General features: G+C 39.3%; 5 protein-coding genes across 9 annotated transcripts; 3 read left to right on the forward strand and 2 right to left on the reverse strand.

Annotated features, from left to right (window-relative positions):
* Positions 1–272: 272 nt before the first annotated feature.
* ankrd29 (ankyrin repeat domain 29) lies at positions 273–5,068 on the forward strand. 3 transcript variants are annotated; one of them, XM_018670100.2, is made up of 10 exons: positions 273–485; positions 1,050–1,233; positions 1,431–1,529; positions 2,482–2,580; positions 2,767–2,865; positions 3,222–3,320; positions 3,527–3,625; positions 4,114–4,209; positions 4,448–4,546; positions 4,639–5,068. In XM_018670100.2, exons 3-10 carry the CDS (start codon positions 1,449–1,451, stop codon positions 4,720–4,722), a joined length of 756 nt encoding a protein of 251 aa, XP_018525616.1. In that variant the 5' UTR covers positions 273–485; positions 1,050–1,233; positions 1,431–1,448; the 3' UTR covers positions 4,723–5,068. The 3 variants fall into 3 exon arrangements, with proteins under 3 accessions (XP_018525616.1, XP_018525617.1, XP_018525615.1); XM_018670101.2 differs by having other exon boundaries at positions 1,050–1,219; XM_018670099.2 differs by having other exon boundaries at positions 1,050–1,160.
* A 398-nt stretch (positions 5,069–5,466) lies between these two features.
* LOC108879104 (vacuolar protein sorting-associated protein 4B) lies at positions 5,467–11,715 on the forward strand. The gene is made up of 11 exons (XM_018670266.2): positions 5,467–5,669; positions 7,090–7,201; positions 7,829–7,979; positions 8,542–8,600; positions 8,734–8,853; positions 8,938–9,094; positions 9,191–9,339; positions 9,430–9,511; positions 9,637–9,856; positions 10,314–10,454; positions 10,572–11,715. Exons 1-11 carry the CDS (start codon positions 5,649–5,651, stop codon positions 10,671–10,673), a joined length of 1,314 nt encoding a protein of 437 aa, XP_018525782.1. The 5' UTR covers positions 5,467–5,648; the 3' UTR covers positions 10,674–11,715.
* An 8-nt stretch (positions 11,716–11,723) lies between these two features.
* Positions 11,724–16,274, reverse strand: plekhb2 (pleckstrin homology domain containing, family B (evectins) member 2). 2 transcript variants are annotated; one of them, XM_018670272.2, is made up of 8 exons: positions 16,111–16,274; positions 15,297–15,347; positions 15,009–15,161; positions 14,789–14,891; positions 14,647–14,686; positions 14,163–14,249; positions 13,567–13,681; positions 11,724–13,089 (listed from the first exon to the last, which is right to left on the reverse strand). In XM_018670272.2, exons 2-8 carry the CDS (start codon positions 15,331–15,333, stop codon positions 12,953–12,955), a joined length of 672 nt encoding a protein of 223 aa, XP_018525788.1. In that variant the 5' UTR covers positions 15,334–15,347; positions 16,111–16,274; the 3' UTR covers positions 11,724–12,952. The 2 variants fall into 2 exon arrangements, with proteins under 2 accessions (XP_018525788.1, XP_050933345.1); XM_051077388.1 differs by lacking the exon at positions 16,111–16,274 and adding an exon at positions 15,996–16,088.
* Positions 16,275–16,418: 144 nt separating this feature from the next.
* Positions 16,419–21,366, forward strand: ing5a (inhibitor of growth family, member 5a). Of its 2 annotated transcripts, none has more exons than XM_018670271.2 (8): positions 16,419–17,071; positions 18,202–18,273; positions 18,973–19,139; positions 19,312–19,423; positions 19,498–19,597; positions 19,748–19,883; positions 20,012–20,073; positions 20,228–21,366. In XM_018670271.2, exons 1-8 carry the CDS (start codon positions 17,035–17,037, stop codon positions 20,265–20,267), a joined length of 726 nt encoding a protein of 241 aa, XP_018525787.1. In that variant the 5' UTR covers positions 16,419–17,034; the 3' UTR covers positions 20,268–21,366. The 2 variants fall into 2 exon arrangements, with proteins under 2 accessions (XP_018525787.1, XP_050933344.1); XM_051077387.1 differs by having other exon boundaries at positions 19,498–19,596; positions 19,738–19,883.
* On the reverse strand, positions 21,316–23,032 carry cep19 (centrosomal protein 19). Its single transcript, XM_018670273.2, has 2 exons — positions 22,719–23,032; positions 21,316–22,313 (listed from the first exon to the last, which is right to left on the reverse strand). The coding sequence occupies exons 1-2, from the start codon at positions 22,846–22,848 to the stop codon at positions 21,967–21,969; spliced, it is 477 nt and encodes a 158-aa protein (XP_018525789.1). The 5' UTR covers positions 22,849–23,032; the 3' UTR covers positions 21,316–21,966.
* Positions 23,033–23,117: the final 85 nt, after the last annotated feature.

Genomic DNA, 23,117 nt, shown 5'->3' on the forward strand with positions numbered 1-23,117 from the left:
CATTTTTAAACGTAAAAATCCAAATTTCAATCTGTAAAGTAACCATTACCTACAGCTGTCATGTAAATGTGGAGGAGTAAAATGGACAATATTGCCATCTAAAATGTTGTAGAGTAGAGGTATAAAGTAGCAAGAAGGAAACATTCAAACAGGAGAAACTAAAAATATTCCTAAATTTAGTGCTGGAGTATCTACTTGCTTATTTGAACTGTATCCCTCCACATGGCTCTGCACAGACAGTTGACTCAGTACGTGTTCAGCAGCGCCCCCCGGTGGCCTGCTCAGTACCTCCGTGCAGCACTGACTGCAGAGGATGAGCTCAGCTGACTGTCTGCCGGTTATTATGTCCCCGAACGGGCGCCGCCAACACCCAAACACTGTGCGGCAAAACAGGCGAGTGGCGCTCAGCTCAGCATCGTCTTTAATGAATGATTGCGCAGGAAGAAACATGAGTCACGAATGAGGTCTGCACGATGTCTTTTAAGGTAAACCAGCTTTTTCCATCCGTCATGCTCGGCACACAGGCTAGAGGGCCTTAATGAGAAAACAGATCATCACACCTGCTTCCTCTCCAAGTGTAGACTTGTATATTCTCGGGGTTTATTTAACGACGTGGTGCATTTAACTGTAAATCACCGTGAGGAAACCGAGTGAGCTGAGATCAAAGTGTGTTTACTGACTTTAATGCAGTCATACAGTCTAGCTATGTGTGTGTGTGCGCGCGCGCATCTGGGTATAATAGGGTATCATATAGCCTGTGCTCCTACTTGAATTTCACTGTGCATGTGTGTATTTGTGCACTGTTTAATGCAACAGCAACTTAATTCAAATCTCTAAGGTGTGTGTGTGTGTGTGTGTGTGTGGTTATCAACTGACCCCCCCCTGATTGATGACTTACCTGTCATTCATAACCAGACACTTCAAACCTCTGCACTCCACTCTACTCTCTACTGTTTTTACTGTCTGTCCTCTTCTGTCAGTGTGTGTAATACCATAATGGCATAATGGTGGTTTAAGGTCAGTGTTTATTGTGTGTATTTACTTTCCAGAAGGAAACACCCCTGGCTAATGCTGTGTTTTGGGCAGCGAGGAAGGGGAACTTGGCTCTGCTTCAACTGCTACTTAACAGCGGTCGTGTGGACGCTGACTGCAGAGACAGTGTACGAACACTGCATGTCCTGGCTGCTCAGCTGCACACTTTAACCATAACCCACCTGTGGTAGGGAGACAGAGGTGTGGTGCATGTGTGTGTGTGTGTGTGCATCACAATTTCATGTTCCTGTTTTCTGGGCCATCATTATAAAGAGTGGGGATTTCCTGTGTTAAGTTGGAAAGTCTGCATAATTTAGTAGTTGTGTCATCACATTTAAAACAGTCTTAAGCAAGTCATCCCAGCAGATTACATTTATGATCAGCATGTTTCTTTTCAGTACGGAACAACAGCGCTGATGGTGGCATCCTACAGCGGCCATTATGAGTGTGTCAAAGAACTCATCATGCAAGGAGCTGACATCAACTACCAGAGAGAGGTATGATGGGAAAACAACTGGCGAGTTCACAAAAACAATATTACACTTTTTCTGGGGTAAAAACTGAGAGACAAAGTGAATCTGGAATCACCAAGAAGTTTCCAGATAACAAGTCACTGCTCCCAGCCAAGAAATAGTCATGCATATAACCACCCTCATAAAACCACAAACTACATTTTTCATTTTTGTAGAGATTAAACAAAATCAGTGATGATTTGTTAATTAGCAATAGAGGTTCTGGTAGGTGGCTGTTTGTTTTTTCCTTTTTTTTTACCTTCACACAGAGCCAGCCTTGCTTGTCTAGTCTGTGTGCTAAGCTAAGCTAATTGCTGCTGGTTGCTAGCAGAGACTCCAGAGACTCTTGGCCAAAAAATAGTAATAGTCATGCATATGACGGTGAATGGTCATTTTTACACTTTGTTATGAGTAAACAAACAAGTTTCCTGTGTTTGTGCTGTGCTAAGCTAACTGTCTGTACCTACACATTTACAAGTCAAGTCTTTATTTACGTAGCGCCAAATCACAACAGAACTTTCTAGACTGTACGCTTTATAATATTTACAGAGGGACCCAAGAGTTCTGACCATGAGTAAGCACTACATGCCGACAGTGGCATGGGTGTCAGTTTCCTTATTTAAGTCTGCAAAAGTGAATAAGCATGTTCCACAAAATGTCAAATTATCCCTTTAAATGAAGTGTCTCTAATGTTTGTTTTATGGTTTTATGGTTAAGAAGAAGTTAAGGTATAAAAAAAAACCCCCATGCCCTGCCAAAAATTTGGCACATTGCCAGCAAAATGAGCAAGTAGTCCTAATCAAGGCCTTTGTTTGTTTTTTTAAATTATTGTATAACAAATTTAAAATCCATTTAAATATGTGAAGTTGTTTTTAGCATTAGGGTAAAGTTAAAGTGAAATGACATCAGCAGTGTCTTTTTTTATCATCCTCTCCAGACAGGTTCGACTGCCCTGTTCTTTGCCTCCCAGCAGGGACACCATGACGTTGTGAAGCTCCTCTTTGAATTCGGTGCCTCCACTGAATTCCAGACAAAGGTATGCTGCAGGGCACAATGACGCACACTGTCTTTCTAGTACTGGGTGTGATGGAAAATTCTGTGATGCTATCATCTCAGACAATGATGATTAGTACTACATATAGAGATAAGGAGACAAAAAAAACCTCTGAAGACCTTAGATAGGTTCTCTGTGCTTGTGTGTCCTCGCATATTTTTGTGGCAGGACGGTGGCACAGCTCTCACCGTTGCCTCTCAGTATGGACACTCCAAGGTGGTGGACACCCTACTGAAGAATGGAGCCAATGTTCATGACCAGTTGAATGTGAGCCCCTTTTGCATCCTCAGCCTCTCTTTAGACCTGTCTTCTCTCACTGTCAGTCCTGAGTTAAGCCTCCTTGTCTGATAGATAGTTGCACCCAATGTCCCCAGCAGCTGGAATCCAGCCTCTCAGGTTTCTGCAGACTGCTGAGTCAGACACGGCTGACATTTAGCAGGATTAGTGTCTCTCCTCAGGCTGTGGAAAAACAACCTGACAGCACAAATGTACATTTATAAAATAGTAGTAATATAGTAATTTGTTAAAAGTACATAATTGCTTAATAGGATTTTTTTCAGACAGGTTTTCAGAAAGCCAAATGCAGGAGACAAATGTTACAGGATGATTCTTTTATGTTTCAGGATGGTGCCACCTCTCTGTTCCTCGCTGCCCAGGAGGGTCATGTGACTGTGATTCGTCAGCTGCTGGTGTCTGGTGCCAAGGTTAACCAAGCGAGGGAGGTAATGCCCTGGCCTCTTATGAGTTTGGAAAATTGAAAGGACACAGTCACACAGCCTCTCCCTCTGCAGCTCGCAGCTTGTTTTTCACATCCTTGTCTTCCTGTCTCATGCCTGCATCGACCCTAATACTCTTATTTTGTTGTCAACTCCTCCTTCTAATGTACTTTGTCACTGCGTCCCCCCTTCCTCATCCGCATGCTCTCCAGGATGGCACTGCCCCCCTGTGGATGGCAGCTCAGATGGGTCACAGTGAGGTGGTGAAGGTGCTACTCCTGCGTGGTGCAGACCGGGATGCTGACAGACAAGTACACTGTTCATGTTTTTGCACATAGGTGGTTTATTTATAGATGTCATTTAGTCACCTTGTCCCAAACAAGACTAGTCAGCAGCTTTCCTCTACTGCCAAAGTGACAAAAGGACTGAGTATACAGTGTAACATTTCACTCTCTACCCTAAAATAGCAGATGATAACAGTCTCCACTTGAGGCCCATTTCCTTGCTAGGTCTCAGGTTTAGTATTATTAGTAGTATTATTAGTAAAAATAATAAATAAGTAACCTGTTATACCAACTTAATAACAGTGACAATGTTGTGCAGTGTTGTGTTTCCACAGTATCCAAGTGGCCAAAAATCTGATAATCCAAGTTTAATGTTGTCTTAAAAAGATGTGTTATGTCTACAGGATACTTCATAGCTGATGAAGACTGTGTGAAAGGCTATATGCCAGTAAGTGGACCTTGAGTGGAGATTATTTCATCAATTAATCGCAGTGTTTTCTTTTCTCTTTCTTGAGGATGGTTCAACAGCGTTATTTAAAGCGGCTTTAAAGGGACACAGCAGCGTCATCGAGGAGCTCCTCAAGTTCTCTCCGTCGCTTGGCCTTCTCAAGGTAGAAGACAATATCACAGATGTCCTATTTTAAAGGAAATATTTGGATACTCTGGATAAAAAAATGTATGCTTTGGGTCTCACTCGGCAAAAAAGTGATAAAGTGTATTTTCCACAGTTTCAAACTATTCCTTTAATACCAACCCAGCAGTACTGGATAAACAGCAGATTTCTGTATGTTAGTGGGTGGAGAATACAGCACTACTTTATGAATGTATATTTTAATTTGGTGTCTCCAGAATGGCTCCACTGCCCTTCATGCTGCTGTTATGGGTGGAAATCTGCAAAGTGTTCTCCTGCTGCTCGGGGCCCATGCAGACCCCACACTACCCAACAAGGTAAGACATTTAGATTTGACAGATGAGATGATAAGCAGACAAGAGCATAAGTAACCTCAGCTCAGTAACTTTTTCTCATGTGCGTTTTACAGAATAATGAACTCCCTGCAGATCTTACAAAGAGCGATCGCATCCTAAAACTTTTACGTCCAAAAATCTTTAACGGAGACAGCTGATGAAAACCCAGACTCCTGCCTTCATGCCTGCCTGTATCACACTGATGTGTGGAGAAAATAAAGCAACAACACAGTGTCAAATCTACTCAAACACAACATGTACTGTACATGGTGCTTGCTTCTGATTGCTGTCATATGTTGAATAAACCTGGACTAAACACTGAGCAACACAATGTGCAACCAAAATACATTTGTCTGCCACATGCATCATCCCCTTTATGCTGGTGTTCTACTGTATATGCATCTATTTTTGTTTACCCCCAGGTGTTGTAAGATTTCTAGATATTTTGCACACTATTTATTTGCCTTTTTAATAAATGTAATAAAGTGTAAATTTGTTAATTAACACAGGAGTGACAGTGTGCCTTCATTTGACAGACGAGGAGCGTTTTATTTTGAAAGGTCACAGAAGTATTACCAGACTTTGAAGAGGGAAAATATGCAGTTACAATAGTAAAACAACAATGAGATATTACATTTCACAGGAAAATTTTAATTTAGTTATAATGACAAATATTCACTAGAGGTCAGTATTGTCACATTGTCACACCCTCCTGACACCTGTAACTCACCTGTAATGTGGTGGAATTGATCTCCGTTTTTCTTTGAGTAAAATAATTAATTCTAAATATTTACATCCATGTAGTAACTCTGAATGATTCAATTTGTCTTCAAAAGCGCGACTGAAATATCAGTGAAAAGACAGCAGCCGCTCAGGAGGATATCATTGTCACGTGACCACCGCGGAAATGACAGTAAACTTTTTGTTGATGCGGAAGAGAGACGAACCTTCGGGATTGTTTTCCGATTGAAGTTGGCACAAAATGACACACAAGTAACAAGAAACAGAAAAAAGGCGAGAGATAGTTTGTTTATGATTTTATTTTAAGCGACAGCTTAAAGTTGGACCGACATTACAGGAGCTAATGGCTGGTAGTAACTTACAGGTGAGTGACCAACTTTGACAAAGCTGCTGTGTTACATAAGACTGTGTCATCAGAGGAGACGAAAGAAATCTCAGCTTCTAACATTTTGAATGATAAACTACATAAAGTTGAACATCTTAACCGCAAAGATAAAAGTAGCGGGGTTTTTAAATTATAGCTAATGTTTTTAATAACGTTTACTAAATCATTTAGTAATGCTTTATAGATCAGTTAATAAATAGAACAATACCTGGTTTGTCAGTTCCTTTTGTTGGTGTTTACCCTTTTGAAAGTGGTGGGAAATAACTAAGTACATTCACTAAAGTACTGCACTGAAGTAAAAGTATGATGTACATTAGTATTTCCATTTAATGCTGCTTTATATTTCAGAGGGAACAACACTGCATTTGCCTGACAGTTCATGTTACAAGTTTCCTGTCATGAATATAATATTCATTTTAAAAACCTACTATAAGTTAATAAATTAACATGCAAATAAAACCAGTGATTCCCACCCTTTAGGCCTGCAACCTTTTACAAAAGTTGTTGGGGCCTCTTTGTCATGTTTCAGATGTCTATAAGTTAACAGTTCCAGTATAGAGTGATTTACCCCCCTGAACTTCTTTGATGGTTTTACTCAAGTAACTGTTCCAAATTTCCAGAATATAAAAGCAATGAACATTTCACAAGGAAAAGCTTAGATTAGAGAAAAGTCTAAAATACCAATATAAATCTGTGGCAAGGGACCTTGTTTTTTCTTCTTTTCTTTCCCATTCATCATCTCACGACCCCTCAGATCTTTCTCATGACCTTTTTGAAGAGGTCTGACTTCTAGGTTGGGAACCACTGAACTAAACTACCAAACTGTATGACGATCATATCATCATTGTTAATACTGATAGGTATAACAATCATAAAATCATGATACATGATATATCAGGGGCCTTTTTTCTGCCAAATGACTTCTATTATTTCTGATACTTTATATTTTTCTGATAATACTTTTGTATTCAAGAATTTTACTTGTAATGGAGTATTTTTTTTTTTTTACTGTTTTGTACATATTTGTCCATATACTTGTATTTCAGTGTACAATCTGAGTACTTTTATGACTACCCTTTTAGTACCACTCTCTAGTAAGGGGTGTTCTATAAATGCTTTAGAAGTTGAAAATAATGGTTTTATTGATAGTTTTACAAACTAGTGAGTATTATTCAATGGAAGGCCAACATTTAGAACAATATAATTACCTGATAGCATGAATAATAAGCAGTCAAAACAATTTTTCACAACCTGGCAACCCAAAAGTTGTTTCCATCACAAGTTTCTAACAATAACACGTGTAAATTACTCATTAACCATCAGTTACTACTCATAAATCTATTAAAAGATGCCTTGTTGGAAAGTTTTACCTTAAATTCTTCTTTTGTCTTGTTCACAGAAAGCTATAGATCTGGCCAACAAAGCTGCAGAGGAGGACAAAGCCAAAAACTATGAAGAGGCCCTCAGATGTTATCAGCATGCAGTGCAGTACTTCCTTCATGTTGTCAAGTGTGAGCAACCTGACTTATGATTCCTATCAGTGTTTTTTCACAGCATGTGTGATTTTATTTCATTTTTTTCCACGTCTGTTCCTCACACCACCATCATCTAAGTCACTTAGGGCCCTATTTTCATGATGACACAACAACAGGCAAAATATCTGTATTTTAATGGAAAATGTGTCTTAGACTTTGCACTGAGAATAGACATCTTAGAACCACGTCTGTGGTTATGGTGCTACATCACTTTGCTGCCAAACTATACATAGAGCAAATAAGAGGCAATGATGAAATAATGCTGTAATATGTAATGTATGTGAAAAGTGTTTCCTTCAGTTCATAAATCTCTGCAGCCATCTGAAGGCAGCAGAACACACTCTGTATGTTGATCAATCTGCACACTGAGAGGTGCAGGTCAGAGCGCTGCGCCATTACTGTCCACTGTACAAATTACATCAGGATGCTACAAAGTCACCTCGCACAATACTACACACATCAAACTGGTCCATTGTGACTCGGTATTCAACTGCAGCCAACTTCTTTGCACATTGCACAACTGCACCTACATGAACCAAAACAACAGGTATGCTTGGAGATGCCCACACATTGTGGTTAATGTATGCTGTGTTGTTGCTGCAGATGAGACTCAGGGTGTGCGAGCAAAGCAGAGCATCAGGGATAAGTGTGCTGACTATCTGGACAGAGCCGAGCAGCTGAAGGAATATCTGAAGAAGAAGGAGATGAGTCCTCCAGCCAAACCTGTCAAAGAGTCCCAGTCTGATGACAAAGGGTGAGACTGATCAGTAAGACCATGTGATCAGTATCCTAGTTTTAGTTTTCTTCAGTTCTTGTTTAAATTCAGATTCATGATTCATATCCTATAAAGCTTTGTTCTGTAGGTCCCCTAATATGTAATTTAGGTGTACATGGTATATGTACCAACAATTGGGAAAATAGGGACAAAATGCAGGGACATTTGAGTTTGGGTCTAACAAATGTGTCGAAATGATGTGGTCAAAAACTCCAAAAGAAGCTGTTTATTTTCAAAAATCTTGATAAAATGAAAATAACTCACTGAGACACATTTAAACCCATGTCGTCATTTCTTGTCGAACACTTTATTGAAGTGTGTATTTCAGTAAATGGAAATTATTTACCTAGAAATACTTTGAACACTGTGTCCATTTTTCCTACAGTTAATACTAAATTACATAGCCCTTTCCATGAACCATCATAAGAATTGACTCTTTCTTACAGTGCCTTTTTAGGAAGCTAAGGGATGTCTAATAAAGTATAAAGCAAACTACTGTTGTGTGTCAATAAATCACGATTTGGGCTTTTTAAAATTTCAGGAATGAAAGTGATGAAGGGGAAGACCAAGAGAAGAAGAAGTTCCAAAATCAACTCTCAGGTGAATGACACAGCATTTTATTATCTTTAAGGCAGATACAGCAAGCATATATGGTTTCACATGTCACTTAACTGATAATAATAAGAGAGTAAGTTTCACTCTATAAAATGTTTATCAAACTCATCTCTCTCAGGTGCCATTGTCATGGAAAAGCCAAACATTAAGTGGGATGATGTCGCTGGACTTGAAGGGGCCAAAGAAGCCTTGAAGGAAGCAGTTATTCTGCCTATCAAATTCCCTCATCTGTTCACAGGTTCGTGAACCTTCTGCTTTAAACCTTGTGATATAACTATGTTGATGTGAATGGTATTTAATAATGCGTGAACTGTTTTTGTAGGAAAGCGAACACCTTGGCGGGGGATCCTTCTCTTCGGCCCTCCAGGAACAGGGAAATCCTACCTGGCTAAGGCGGTAGCCACTGAGGCCAACAACTCCACCTTCTTCTCCATCTCCTCCTCCGACCTCGTGTCCAAGTGGTTAGGGGAAAGTGAAAAGTGAGGCCCGTGTTCTTTATGTGATATTAACGTGACGGAGAATATGAGAAACTGATACTAAACATCTGTTGCTTCTCCACCTCTGCCTTTCTCCAGGTTGGTGAAGAACCTTTTCAGCTTAGCTCGAGAGCACAAACCATCCATCATTTTCATTGATGAGATCGACTCCCTCTGTGGCTCCAGGAGCGAGAACGAGAGCGAGGCAGCGCGCAGAATCAAGACCGAGTTCCTCGTTCAGATGCAGGGTGAGCATGAAGACATGCCTGAAAATCTGAGCTCAGATCTGAAAAGCAGCACTTTGTTGATAAGTGTAGGAAATGTTATTCTCTTCTCAGGTGTTGGAAATGATAATGAGGGAATCCTGGTCCTGGGAGCCACAAACATACCATGGACATTGGACTCAGCTATCAGGAGAAGGTTGGTTTGACTTCAATAAAAATAACCCCAAACTGTTTTTAGTCCAGATTGTAAGGGAAAACAATCAGGATTTAAGAGGTTAAATGCTTCATAATGGCTGATTGAATCTTTTGTCCATGTCTTAGGTTTGAAAAGCGAATCTACATTCCTCTTCCTGAAGAGCACGCCCGTGCCTTCATGTTCAAACTGCATCTGGGATCCACCCCCAACAACCTGACGGAGGAAGACTTCAGCACTCTGGGCAAAAAGACAGAAGGCTACTCCGGGGCCGACATCAGTATTATCGTCAGGGATGCCCTCATGCAACCTGTCAGGAAGGTTCAGTCAGCCACTCACTTCAAAAAGGTAAAAAACACAGTCACAGTTGGCCTGTACTTGTTATCCTGCCTGTCCTGTTTCAGCTGGATTTCCAAAATAAGACAGACTGTCCTGCTGTATTTTGTTCATCAATACTTTTGTAATCACAGAACAATGACAGTTGGTGCTGCCAGCTTAATTCAGCCGTCCCAGTCTCCACAAACTAATGCTCCATAAACCTACTTTTACATACAGTTCCATCCACTATATGTAGTTTCTCTGTAAGTTGTTATAATTCAATTCAAGAGAGAGTGGAAATGGTAAATAAAATCATATTTAAATAGACATAATATAAAAAAAATGTTCTCCTTCTCACCCTAAACTAGTCTGCCTCACCCAGACTGGGAGTCAACAATCTGTTACCTATGCGTAAGTTTTCTTTTTTCTGTCTGTCTACACACACACATACACACACACACACACACACACACACACACTACTTAAGGTCCGGGGGTCTTCATGGAACAATCCGGGCGTTGTGGTGGAAGACCTCCTGACTCCATGCTCACCAGGAGATCCCAACGCCATAGAGATGACGTGGATAGATGTTCCTGGGGAGAAACTTCTGGAGCCAGTCGTGTGCATGGTAAGAAAAGAGAAGGCAAGGAAAATATGCACATTTTTAACCAAACAAAGTTTTACAAAAAGCCAGGATCAGTATGAATATGGATTTATGGCGACTTCTGTGATACTCTCCGCACAGGCCGACATGCTGAGGTCACTTACAAACACCAAGCCGACAGTGAATGAGCAAGACTTGGAGAAGCTGAAGAAGTTCACTGAAGATTTTGGCCAAGAAGGCTAGCACTGATCACACTCTACTGATGAAATGGACTGCAACTAACAAATACTTTCACTGTCAGTTATGGTTTTGAAAGACTGATTAATCTATTGGTCTGTAACAGGTCACTGGAGCCCAGAGTTTTCAGTTTCTTATTCTTCTTAGAACTGACTACAATGATTAATCAGTGATCAAAATCTTAATTGATCACTTTTTTGTCAATCTGCTAACCAATTAATCAACTGTTTCAGCACTATTTATTGCTACTGTATCAACCCACTGATGCTCATGTTTACATTTACTTATTTGTAAGGTTTCATATTTCTTTTACTCAGTGATTTTACTTTGCATCTCTCAAACCAAAAAGATAATAGTCTTTTTTTTTTTTTTTTTTTTTTAAGAAAAAATGTTGTCTCTCCAGGACCTATAATAAGTCAATGCACCTTTCCAACACTACATACCTCTCATTAGAGTCTAAGGGGGATTATATTGCACTTAATAGAATTAGTTTCAGGGTTGGATTTTAGTAAATGGCAAGTTATACTGTAACAGTTTGAAAAGCACAGTCATTAACACGTGCAAATAATTAGGGTGTAATTAAAAACATATCACATATAGGTGTGAGGCTATTTTAAAAAGGAGCATCAATGAAAAACTACATTCTACATATGAAGATGTCATTACCAGCTTCAAACAGGGTCTTCTGGCTTCCTACAGTTACTGAATTTTAAGGGGCACATAAATTATTGGACAATAATGCTTTTTAAAGTATTTTTAAATTTTGATCTATGTTCATGCATTGGCATTGAACTACGATGTCTATGTTTCTACTTTTAAGGTTCAGACATGTCAATGTCTGTTCTCAGTTATTTATAGATCCTGTCTATGTGCTCAAACTGTGTTGCCTTTAGATTTGAGATATGCTTTTATTTAAGAGTTTATTTTGGGGTTTACAGGGGTTACTTTTTGGTAATATGAGTGAAACTTGAGGTGGTCATTTGCACTTGTACATGACATGTTCTGTGAACAAAAGTCTCAGGGTGAAATAAACAAAATAAAAACAAGACTCATTACTGACTTTGTGAATATATTTAATTGTTAAAATACATCTCATAGTTAACTATCATAGATATTTATTTTAAATGCAGGGTAAACTAATTTCACATCAATTTAAGACCAGTAGAAAAAATGACATCAATGTTACGCTGCTTGCACAAGCTGATAATTTGCAAAACGGAAATCATTGGAAATACTAGTCTGATATATCAGTTAGTGTAGATATGTAGTATCTTTGATTGAAAAGCACACCAAAATGTTTTCTATTTAGCAGAAGGTGCTATTTTAAAGTGAATAAATGCACTTATAATAAATATGAATAAAAGGCTCAAGTTAATTTTGGGTGAAAATTACGTCAAGGCTGACTGAAATGTAGCTAAATCTCTAGACTGATTAACCTGATCAGTATTTTGTGCAAACTGAAATGATAAACAGAAATACCAATTAAAACACTTCAAATGAAAAGGATGATTCCACAGCTGCCAATGAAAAAAGAACCATAAATAATGCATGCATATATACGTGAGTCAATAGCAACGCCTTCCCTTTTCACTTCAAAGCACATGATGCAGATGCCAGTGTTTCCTTATACAGACTTATTTGTGGTGAAAACATCAGATACCTATCTCAAACTGATACCACCAAATGTGTACCTCAAAATGCTACAATAAAAGTGATTATTGCTTTGTACGTGCACACTCCTCTTGCCACCACCACATATAACCCTAGGAGCTAAGAAAACAACTGCATATTCACAACCAAAACAGACAAGTAAAACAAAGTCAATAAGGTAGAGTAAACAGACAACCTGTAAAAAACAAACACCAAGTCATGACACTTAACATAATTCTGCAAAAATAAAAGACAAATGTGCTCCATGAATCAGAAACAAACCTGACTGAGACAGGACCTGAAGTGTACATAGGAGGAGTAGCATCTTTCCTGTCATTTAAAGAACTTACAAGTGAATAATTGTTGTACTTTTTGGTTAAGAACATTCATATTCAAACAACACAAAGGGAGTGGGGAAACTGCCACATGGGGCATACAAGAAAGTGCTAACAGTATTTACTGTATATATTGGATACATAGGGAGTAGTTTGCCTGTCCATCACAATCATGCTTCATCGATGGAAGTAGCCCAACAGACACATTTCACTCCAACTCATGTGATGGCACAAAGAAGAAGCTGAATGCTGTGACAACTGGGGGAACTGTGTGCTACTGGTGGTACATTAGTCAAGACACTAAAAGACAGAGAAGAGAGAGCCAAGTGCCAAACCGGTCGCTGCTCCGGCGAGCATGCCCAAAGCTACATCTCCTCCATCGTCGCGCTGGCGCTCCCGAATAATAACATGGTTCATTCCAGGAGCAGGGTACCCACCTGGAGAGAAAAACAGCAAAATAATGTCTCATTTAAGTTTGCAATGATCATATTTAAACTTGTGTAAATTAACTCTTAACTCTTCTCTGATCAGAATGAAAAGTTTTACTATCATCAGTTTGGGCTCATTTGTGTTGAATAAACCTCACAAAGCCACATGCAACAACTGTTCGGTGTGGCACTGAACAGGACAAATGTTCTGCCTCAGGAACATGAATAAAGCAGTGAAAACAAATTGCTTATTGATATAATTGAATGAATGGAAAGAGGATTGATGACATGGCGCTGCAACACAATGCAAGGAAGAAAACTAAGCTTTTTGTGTGAAGGTACAAAAAAATACAGGAAGTAAAACAGGGTTTATCAAAGCATCAATTTAACTTGAGAGGGTCACTGCATTTTTGTAAACAATCACGGAGTGCCTTCTTACATTAAATGTGGTGGTTTACTTCTGCACTTATGCTAAGAAATTTTTACCTTGGTAGTGATATGGATAAGCAACAGCGTAGGGCTGTCCATCAGCAGAGTATACGATCTGGGTGGCATGTGGGGGAGGTGCAGCATATTCTCCATATGGACCTTGGGCATAGGCCTGGTGGAAAATGACAGAAAAGAAAGATATAAAAACTCAGGTGATCCTCTGTGGGGGGTCAGCACTAACAAACCCTTCACAATTACTAAATGGTCTCATTTGATTTAGAGTTGGTTTTCCCTTAAAAATCGTGTCAAACCAAGCCCAACTGCATAACAGAGCATACACAGAGATGAAATGTGACATACAGTGTAAACACACAAACATAGTACAATCATATTGTACATGGCACACTGAAAAGCGGTGGATTAAAAGTATTTTACTACTCTGCGTACTGTTTTACTGTTCTTTTGTGTCCTTCTGTGCCCAAACACGGAAACCTTATTAAATATTTTCAGTTTTTATGCTGATATGTAAACAGTGAGTCATTATAAAAACAATTTGTTGCTGTAAAACATTGGGAAACAATCCTGCTGAGTGACACAGAACTGAGAAAAAATTTAAGCCTGAAATGCCCAGGTGAATTGTTTATGCCTTTTACCTGAGGTGGGGGGGCATATTCTGAATAGGGTGGCGGAGCAGATGCCATCACCTCCTGTGCAAAGCCGACCTGAGGAGTAGCAACCACCTAAAAATATAAAATAACACAAATAAGGTCACCTCACCTGCGAGTTGAGAATGCACACCAACAAAACTGAGCTACATGATGCTAAGAGAAACAGGAGACTAGACAAGATTATTCTGCAAAAATCATGTAAAGACAGTTTCTTTGTTGTGTTGAGGTTACCATCATAGAGATAGAATGTAAAAGAGAATTGTCTGAGAGTTGTCTTACACAGCCAGAAACAAGTAAGAAAACCCCCAGTCTTATGCTCTGAGTCTGTCTAGATCATAGGAATAATATCTTCTACCGGTTTAAGTCAGAACACATTTATTCAGTAAGACAGTAAAAATAGACACCCTGCTATTCTTATTTTGGTAAACAAAGCAAAACCCAAATAATTTTAGATGTAGCAGACACTCACCGCATTAATTCTGGCATCCTGAAGTGCCATGGTCCATGCCCTGCAACAAAATGTGGATACCATATCATCTAAACACTCAACTTCACCAACATGGAGATAAAAAGAGGCCAAATAATGACTCTGCATGTATGTGGTGACTTACAGAGCATCATCTGCACTGTCTGCACACAGGCTGATGACCCGTCCATCTCTGCACACTATCTGGAGCAAGGCATCACGCATCTTCCCATCTGGAGGGTTTAGTTCTGAGAAGGAATACAGCAGGACAAACAGAAAGGAGGCAGGCATAAAAGTATGAGCACATGTTGGTCAATACTGTAAGTGTGAGCCAGTGTCATCATCATGCGACCGATGATAAGTACCTTGACATGCAGCAGAGCTGCGGATGTTAATGCAGTCCACCCTCATGTGAATATCATCCTCCATGTCACGGCGTTGTTGATCATTATAGAAAACAAGGCGTCCATCAGCCCACAAGTCAAACCAGTTTCTTTTCCACCGGCGCAGTATAGTACCTTTAATATAAAAAAATTACAGTCAGAATTTATTCACACTGGATTTCAAACCAAATGTCACAACGTCTTTACCATCTGGATCAGACAATATTTATCAAATGCTGTTAGAACTGTAGTGGCTATATGAATACTCACTTTGTCGATGGAGCCAACCACTCTTCACCATAGCCATCTTGGAAGCAACACCTATAACAAGAAATACGTATATATGAGACAGTGTTTGATAACAGCATCTGTTTGAAGCATACTAAGGGCTTGTTACTGGACGTGGCTTAGTCACACAAACCTCGTGACTGTTGTCAATGTCAACATACGTCCACAAAGATATTTTCCGAACAAAATATGAAAGCTATTTTAAAAAGTGAGCACAATAGTCCTATTTACAAACCACTACAACAGATTTTCACGAGTTTTGACTTTAAAACTTGTAGTATATGAGCTAGTGAACACAAACGTTAACACCATATGGTTATTCATTGAGGCTAAGGCAGATAACTGTCAGTGGCAAGACGTTCACTTTGTGTATATGTGTGGGTATATAACGCCAATTTGTCAGTTTGTCAGCCCGTTATTTTGGTTGTCACAGTACAGTAGCTAGCTAACCTAATGGTAACTGATATTAGCGTCAAGTAACAACAGGCCACTTGTGAGTAGGTCATCACATTTCTTATTGATGCAATTTAAAATGGTGAGAAAGTGTTAAATAATTAACAATGTAGTGTTAATTACATGTACGACGACCCCGTAAGATAAGTTTAGCTTATGTTTCTCTTCTGATACCAAAACGTAGCAATAATCGAAGTTAGCTAGCGTTGTTTGTTTGACTTAACATACCAGTAGCGAGTTCACGTACTAGTTGAGTGATCGTAGTTAGTATTATGATTTCCCTCTATAACTGACGAAAATGATTCATTTGTTTCTAAAGGAAACGTGTACTTTGATTACTTACTCGATTACTTGTATGTTCGGAGAAAAATGTAATCTTTCGTGAGGATACACCAGACACGGAAGTAAGATATCCACGAAAGACGATGCCCAACTTGGAGTGAAAAAGCCTGACCGATAGGCCGAGAGGATGTCGCCGGTACACTGCCGTTATTCTCTGGCGAACGTTTCCGTTAGCTCCGCCCACGGAGCATCTTCACGAATGTTCAGTCTCTGTGGAGAGGGGGGCGTTTGTTTTGAATGACGTGACTTATCAGCTGACGACGTTGGAAAGTGCTAGCAAACTCAGCGAGGGCGCGCTCGTTAAAGTTAAATTTTCCCCTTTGCTCTCACATGGTGAATAGGTCATGTGTAAGTAACTGTTCACGAGGGATTAGAGAGAGAGAAGGGTGCTGATTTAATGACGAAATGATAAGCATACAGGCGTTTTGAAATTGCGAACCTTTGCTCAGGTGAAATAGGTGTTTTCGCACCTGAGTGAAGTACACACTCAAAGGAGGTAGATCTAGTGAATGAGGTATGTAGGCTGTAGTAAGCACGGTGACAGTGGAGATAATGAGCATAAAGTACTTACTGGTGTCATTGGACTGAAGTTTTATTTGACTTATGCACTATGAGACTCGCACCCTAACAGCTGGAGACTCCACTATCCGCTGCGCATGCGAGTCGCAAAATCACACAAGCAGAGAAGTTGTATCCTGTACAAATTTTGAGTGCATTTTTGCTGGAGGGAAACTGACACTGCCGGTCTGCTGTTGTGAGCGTCATTTCATTACCGCTCGGAGAAGCCTGCCACTGCAACGAAATCCAGTATCTCCAAGCCACTAACCGACGGGCGACCCAGGATTACAAAACAAGCTCAACATCTCCCCGGCCACCAGTTTGAGAGCTAACCAGAATAACGCAGAAGCTAAATAGCTAACCCGAAATGGCGACGGCAATATACTTGGAACATTATCTTGACAGTGAGTATCCAGGGATACATTGTATCAATATCAACATTTTCAACATGTTACGTCTGTTTGAGGTTTGTTTAGTTTGACTGTATCGAATACTTTTTCGCTGGGTGGATGACTGACTGACAGCAGCACAGTGCGTTAGCAAGTAGCCGTGAGGTCACAATCGTTAGCCCGCTGGCTATCTGATTAGCATCGCAATACAGCTTTTAGTGGGATAAAGTTAGGGAAACTTTCCACGTACGGTCTGAAAATATCTCCGAGGCTGGTGGAACCATTAGTTGGACTAATGCCACATATCAACAGAGTTAACCGTTTGTAGTTAGCGCGGGGTTGAGTGTTCTGTCACATTTATATAGCTAATAGTTAGGTAACTATTAGTGGTTATATAAGGTTGTTTATCACGTGAATATGTGGCTCAACTTTCTAAAACTGTGTCCATTGTAATCAGTATTGGCGTTTACTGTAGGATAGCAGACACCATGCATTTGCAACCTGTTGATAACCGCGTTTCCCGTAACCATTTACGCGCCGGGGCGGGGTGTGTAAAGTGCGTCACTTAATGTAGACGCTCAAACTGAGGGAGGACGATACTCCTCTTACTGTGGTCGGCTCCAGCTCGCCCACGTCTCTTTTTGTGCTAAATATAAAAGATGGTTTATTTTCTTAACGTCATATTCAGTGTTACTTTGCACAGACATCCCAAAGCAGTCTGTGCACCTCACTGTAAGGCACTTATAGAAAAATTTAACTGTTTTTCAATGTCGAATAATTTTTGTAAGAGGTATAGGAATATTCATCGTCTCAAATTGACATACATTTGGTATATGCACTACAACTCAGTTTTAGTTTGTTATTGGTGGCTAACAGCTTCCAATTTAATCAAAATATTCTCCCTCATAAGTCCTGATTTCATGTATTTATTTTGTTTGAGGCATTTCATTGCGTGTGTGGAAACTTAACTAAACACATAACAAAAATAATGAAGTGGGCTACAGTAGAGGTTTGAAGGGGTTAAAGATCTGCAGAACTGGATGTTTTTGGTCACACAGTCCATTTAATTAACTGTTATTATCAAATAATTATTGCAGGTTTCACATAAAACATAATCTTAATCTTAATTGCAATCTCTTCTCTAGGTATTGAAAACCTACCATGTGAGCTTCAGAGAAATTTTACTTTAATGCGGGACCTGGACAACAGGACTGAAGGTAATAATTTAATCTCATTGGCCCTACACACACATGGTCGATTACCACTTGTATGATTTTTAGTTGTTCATATAGTTTGGTGATTTCATGGCACATTATTATTATAGTCATTATTTTTATTATTGTGGTTATTATTGACCTTTAAACTATCCCACCATGCACACACAGAAACAAAGCATACCACCTAACATAATCTAATTTTCCTCCCGATTTTATATACAAAAACTGTCTTGTGTTATTTCAACAGTTTGTCCATTATGCTTTACATTTCTCTAAGTTAACATTTCCGCATGTCTGTCACTCATTGTTTTATCATGTTACCTCACTCCAAAAAAGAAAAGAAAGAAACAAAAGTATAGGCATGAGTAATAACATCAGCTAAGGGTCAGTCCCAGTAAAAGAGGATGAGTCAGAATGTACTGTATCAAACCCTGGACCTTGGCACACCTAAACTGTCAGTAATCACACCTGTATGTTTCCTGTTTTGACATGTCAAAATGTCTGCTGTGGAGGGATACAGTATGTGTTAGCTATAATGAGTGAGAACATCTGTGCAGGTGTTGGTTTTGCTGAGCCTTTAAGTATAGCACTCTTGTGTTGCACCTTTTTAAAGGCATTACGTTTCAGAGGTACATAACCAGGCTTTAAAGTACATCAGTATTGTTTTCCCAGCACTGTAATAGTCATGTTGTTGTGCAGAAAAGAAAGGAGAGATTGACAAACTGGCAGAAGAGTACATAGCGAATGTGAAGAACTTGGCCTCAGAACAGAGAGTGGAGCATCTGCAGAAGATCCAAAATGCCTACAGCAAGTGCAAAGAGTTCAGCGATGACAAAGTCCAGCTTGCAATGCAGACATATGAAATGGTAAGTCTGAAACAGACATACTGGTATTTGATCACAAGGTTTCACTATTATGTTAAGTACAAGCATTTTAAGTCACACAATGTATTGAATAGATTTTGTAAAGAATTTTTCTAATTTTTAAATGAAACCATACACACAGTCAGTTTCTAATCATGAAATCCTTTTATCTCAGGTGGACAAACATATCCGCAGACTGGATGCAGATCTGGCACGGTTCGAGAATGAGCTAAAAGAGAAACTGGAAGTGAGCGGCTACGAAAGTACAGAAGGAAGAGGACTCAAAAGTAAGTTGGGCTTTCATCACAAGACATTGCAAAACAGATGTATGCATGTTTACACATGTAAATATTTCTAATAGAAGGTGATTCCCGGGGGCTGAGAGAGAAACGTGGATCCAGGGGAAGGGGAAGGAAAGGTTCTGATGAGGATTCTCCCAGAAAGAAAAAGATGAAAAACAGGTATTGCACTACACATTTTATCAGACATGAAAACCATATAACACTCACACACCCAGTGTTTATTCAGGTTGCCAGTAACTCACTAATTTCAACCCTAGTTTAATTATGTCTAATTTTAATCGTGCTCTATGTGTTATATTGGTCTTCCAGCCCAGACTTGAGTGACGCTCTCCTGCCTATGCAGCCGTCAGACGTTTTGGACATGCCAGTTGATCCCAATGAGCCTACATACTGCCTGTGCCATCAGGTGTCATATGGGGAGATGATTGGATGTGATAACCCAGATGTAGGTTTTCAAGTTTTTTTTGTTACTAAATTAAATCTCACACATTTCTTTTTTATGAGAACCTGTTTAATAGCCTACTTTGACCAGAAATGAAAAATACTGACATCGTTTACATTCTTTGTTTTCAGTGTCCGATTGAGTGGTTTCACTTTGCTTGTGTTGATCTTGCCACAAAACCCAAAGGAAAATGGTAAGAATCCTTTAAAGTAGATAAAAGATGTTAACCTAGAGTTGTTCATAGAAACATATGGAATTGAATTGCTCGTGATATTAATGCAGATAAGTTCCTGATTGTCCTCTGCTGTCTTAACATCGTTTTCCCTCCTCTCTCTCAAACCTCCCAGGTTTTGTCCGAGATGCACCCAAGATAGGAAGAAGAAATGAGATTTCTTATTTTAAGGAAAAATGAACTAATAATGTATGTATTTTTGATGTAGTTTAATAGTGTAATATATATATGTATTTCAGTTCCTATCACTCTCCATAGAAATGGTGGGTCATACAGCTTTTTTTCAAGGCCTAATCCGGATTTGGAGTATAGCAACATTATCCCCCCTCTCCTGGCTTTACTTGTTTGTGCTATTGGATTTTAAGATGAATGTCTTTTTCCACTAGCTTTCAAATAATTAATTCACCTGAAGATTATTTGTGTAGTACTGGGAAAATTGGCCTGGGTTATGTAGTTTAAATTGTACAAATTATTGCCAATCAGAAAGTCTTTCTTCTCAAGTTATATACTGTATATATTGTCATTACTAACATACTCAGAAATCCTGGATTGTGGCTTTAGTATACTTGAAATATCAATTTTTTAAAGAACTATTTTTTAAACAAATTAACAGCCTGCTGAGAATACAATTTTTAACAAACACCTAAATCCTTACCAAATAATGGTGAAAAAAGGAATTGTGTGTCAGATTTTCAGTTACTACCTCCTTGGGGAATACATCAGCACTGCATACATGACTGCAATTGATACCAGTGTAACAAATTGTGTTTTGATTAGCTTAAACCAAACAAGAAAAGCAATGTAAATTCATTCATCACTGATTTTCAAAAAGCCTGCGACATCTTTGAATGTATTGTGGTACTAATGGTCAGTCAGTCAGTGTCTTTTGTCAACTGAATGAGGTATTTAAGCACTTTGAATGAAACTTTCCCCTGAAGAGGTTTGATACTGCAAGCTTTGTTTTATAGTATATCTCATCTAAAACTTGGCCATAGTACATTGCTTCAAACCATATATACATGTATGATATGAAACAATATTTTGTGGACAGTTTTTTTTTTCCTCCCAAAGATATATTTGTTGTATTGCTTACGCATTGGTGAACACCCAAATTTTATTTAATAGGATTTTAGCATCTTCTTTCATATTCAACTGTGAATATCACTCGTTTAGGTGTAAGCCACAAATAAAAGAGCCAAAGTCTTTGTATTTTGTAAAATTCAGTATTTTATAACAAATAAATATTCACTATTACTCATGCATTATTTCTTTCATTGCAGTTTGAAAATGGAACATGTGATGTGTTTGAAATGACCACAGGACATTCACCCTCAAACATCAGTTGGGTTGTTTTCACCAGATGTACAAATCATTTACCCCTACTGATATTTAACCAAGTAGATGGTTGGTTTCATTTGACGGTGAGACTACTGTTTCTCCATTACTATAAAAACAAGTGGTATTTGATTTGTGCCACTTAGCATCATCAAATTAAGTTGAAGAATTTCAACACTTTTTTTTTTTTACCCAAAATAATATCCCAGTTACTTTTATAGAACACAGACCTCACTTATTTCACTGAGAACTGTGACAAAAGTATCTGTAGTACTTGAAAACCTTAGACCGTGAGGTCTGTGGATAATTCGAATAACCAAAACACTGATTATGGAGACTCTGTGTTCTAACTGTTATGAGGGCCATCTGCTCGATGTCATTGTTTTGGGGTTGAACAAACAAGGAAAAGGAAAACAAGGAAATCTCAAAATCAGTGAGATATGACCAGCAGTAGGCGGGAAGAAAACTGCCTTATTAATGTAAGGTTAAGCGGGTTTGGGAAAGGATAGGAGATCAGTTTTAAAATCCATCATCAGACTCGTCATCCCAGCTGCACTTCTCTTGGGTGGGCTTGCTGAAGTCCACTTCCAGGTCATAAACAAAGTCAAGATCGTTTTTGCGCCTGCGGTTCTTCTCAAACAGTTCGTCCATTTGCCCCTTCTTGCGAGCCAGCTCCTCGTCGTCCAGTTTGTTGAGGTCTTCGTCAGGGTCCAGGCGGAACGAGGCCAGGCTGTGCTCCAGGCTGAAGCCCTGCATGTGATCTCGCAGGATGATGAGAAGCTTCTCTAGCTGGCTCTGAGAAACACCTTCCAGGTAGTCCCTGTGCCGAGGGTTGTTCTTCAGTCTTTCAGCAGCCATTCTGTAGTCTGCAGGTTAACGAGAGAGGGCATCCGTAATTCAACTACTCCGTATAAGGAAAAGTTACCAAAAAAAGGTAAATAACTGTTCTGGAGGGGCTCTGCTGCTGAACCCTATTCCGCTCACTTTATGAGCATTGTACATATTACCACAACGCTCCCTATGTAAGTTCATTGTATTTTCCTAGAGGAATTTATGCTGTACATTCCCCCGTCCAGCTAGCGCGTTTTCCTGCTCAACAATTTGATCACACACAACTTTTTTGCGGGAATATGCATCATGAGCGTTTTATCAACTCAAATCAAAATGAACTGCATTCTGACTCTGACATCTTCTGACTTACTAAATGGTACCGTCAGATGGCTGTGGTTAGGGTACTGTAAGTAATTCGCAAAAGGATGGTCTTGCCTTACCAGAATACTTTGAGAAGTGTCGCACAGGTATTATTCTTTTTCGCATCTTCTTGGTTTCCGTGTGTTGATAAATTAAAACTATGGAAGGAGGGGAGAACTGTACTCCACATCGCTTTGCCTCGAAATTCATCTTCGGTATATGTCCTCAGCAAATGTAATTAGAGGTATAGTGGTAAAATAAAATTAAGCCATAATAAGTGATAGTTTACATGGACAAATAGATCTGAAGTAAGAAATTCTCTAAGATTAGCGGCTTCGTTGCCTCGGTGCCTAACGTATGTCGATATCAAACCTTGCAGTATTCGCTGAAGCCTGCCTACATTTAGAGTAAATATTTGCATACACCATTATTTCATTTATCATAGCCGTGAATATTAACCACCTCTTTCTGACCATCGT

This window comes from Lates calcarifer, linkage group LG17 (genome assembly GCF_001640805.2).
Source record: "Lates calcarifer isolate ASB-BC8 linkage group LG17, TLL_Latcal_v3, whole genome shotgun sequence".
Classification (NCBI taxonomy): domain Eukaryota; kingdom Metazoa; phylum Chordata; class Actinopteri; family Centropomidae; genus Lates; species Lates calcarifer.

Bases quoted from the DNA above. Each gene is read 5' to 3' on its own strand.
- ankrd29 (XM_018670099.2), top strand. The intron at 2,866-3,221 runs GTGAGCCCCTTT...TTTATGTTTCAG, and splicing joins ATGTTCATGACCAGTTGAAT to GATGGTGCCACCTCTCTGTT. The intron at 3,626-4,113 runs GTACACTGTTCA...CTCTTTCTTGAG, and splicing joins ACCGGGATGCTGACAGACAA to GATGGTTCAACAGCGTTATT.
- LOC108879104 (XM_018670266.2), top strand. From the start codon at position 5,649: ATGGCTGGTAGTAACTTACAG. The intron at 7,202-7,828 runs GTGAGCAACCTG...TTGTTGCTGCAG, and splicing joins CTTCCTTCATGTTGTCAAGT to ATGAGACTCAGGGTGTGCGA. The intron at 7,980-8,541 runs GTGAGACTGATC...TTAAAATTTCAG, and splicing joins TCCCAGTCTGATGACAAAGG to GAATGAAAGTGATGAAGGGG.
- plekhb2 (XM_018670272.2), bottom strand. From the start codon at position 15,333: ATGGCTATGGTGAAGAGTGGTTGGCTCCATCGACAAA. The intron at 15,162-15,296 runs GTGAGTATTCAT...TTTATATTAAAG, and splicing joins TGGTTGGCTCCATCGACAAA to GTACTATACTGCGCCGGTGG. The intron at 14,892-15,008 runs GTACTTATCATC...ATTCCTTCTCAG, and splicing joins CAGCTCTGCTGCATGTCAAG to AACTAAACCCTCCAGATGGG.
- ing5a (XM_051077387.1), top strand. From the start codon at position 17,035: ATGGCGACGGCAATATACTTGGAACATTATCTTGACA. The intron at 18,274-18,972 runs GTAATAATTTAA...GTTGTTGTGCAG, and splicing joins CCTGGACAACAGGACTGAAG to AAAAGAAAGGAGAGATTGAC. The intron at 19,884-20,011 runs GTAGGTTTTCAA...CTTTGTTTTCAG, and splicing joins TTGGATGTGATAACCCAGAT to TGTCCGATTGAGTGGTTTCA.
- cep19 (XM_018670273.2), bottom strand. From the start codon at position 22,848: ATGAATTTCGAGGCAAAGCGATGTGGAGTACAGTTCTCCCCTCCTTCC. The intron at 22,314-22,718 runs GTAAGGCAAGAC...GTTAACCTGCAG, and splicing joins ACACTTCTCAAAGTATTCTG to ACTACAGAATGGCTGCTGAA.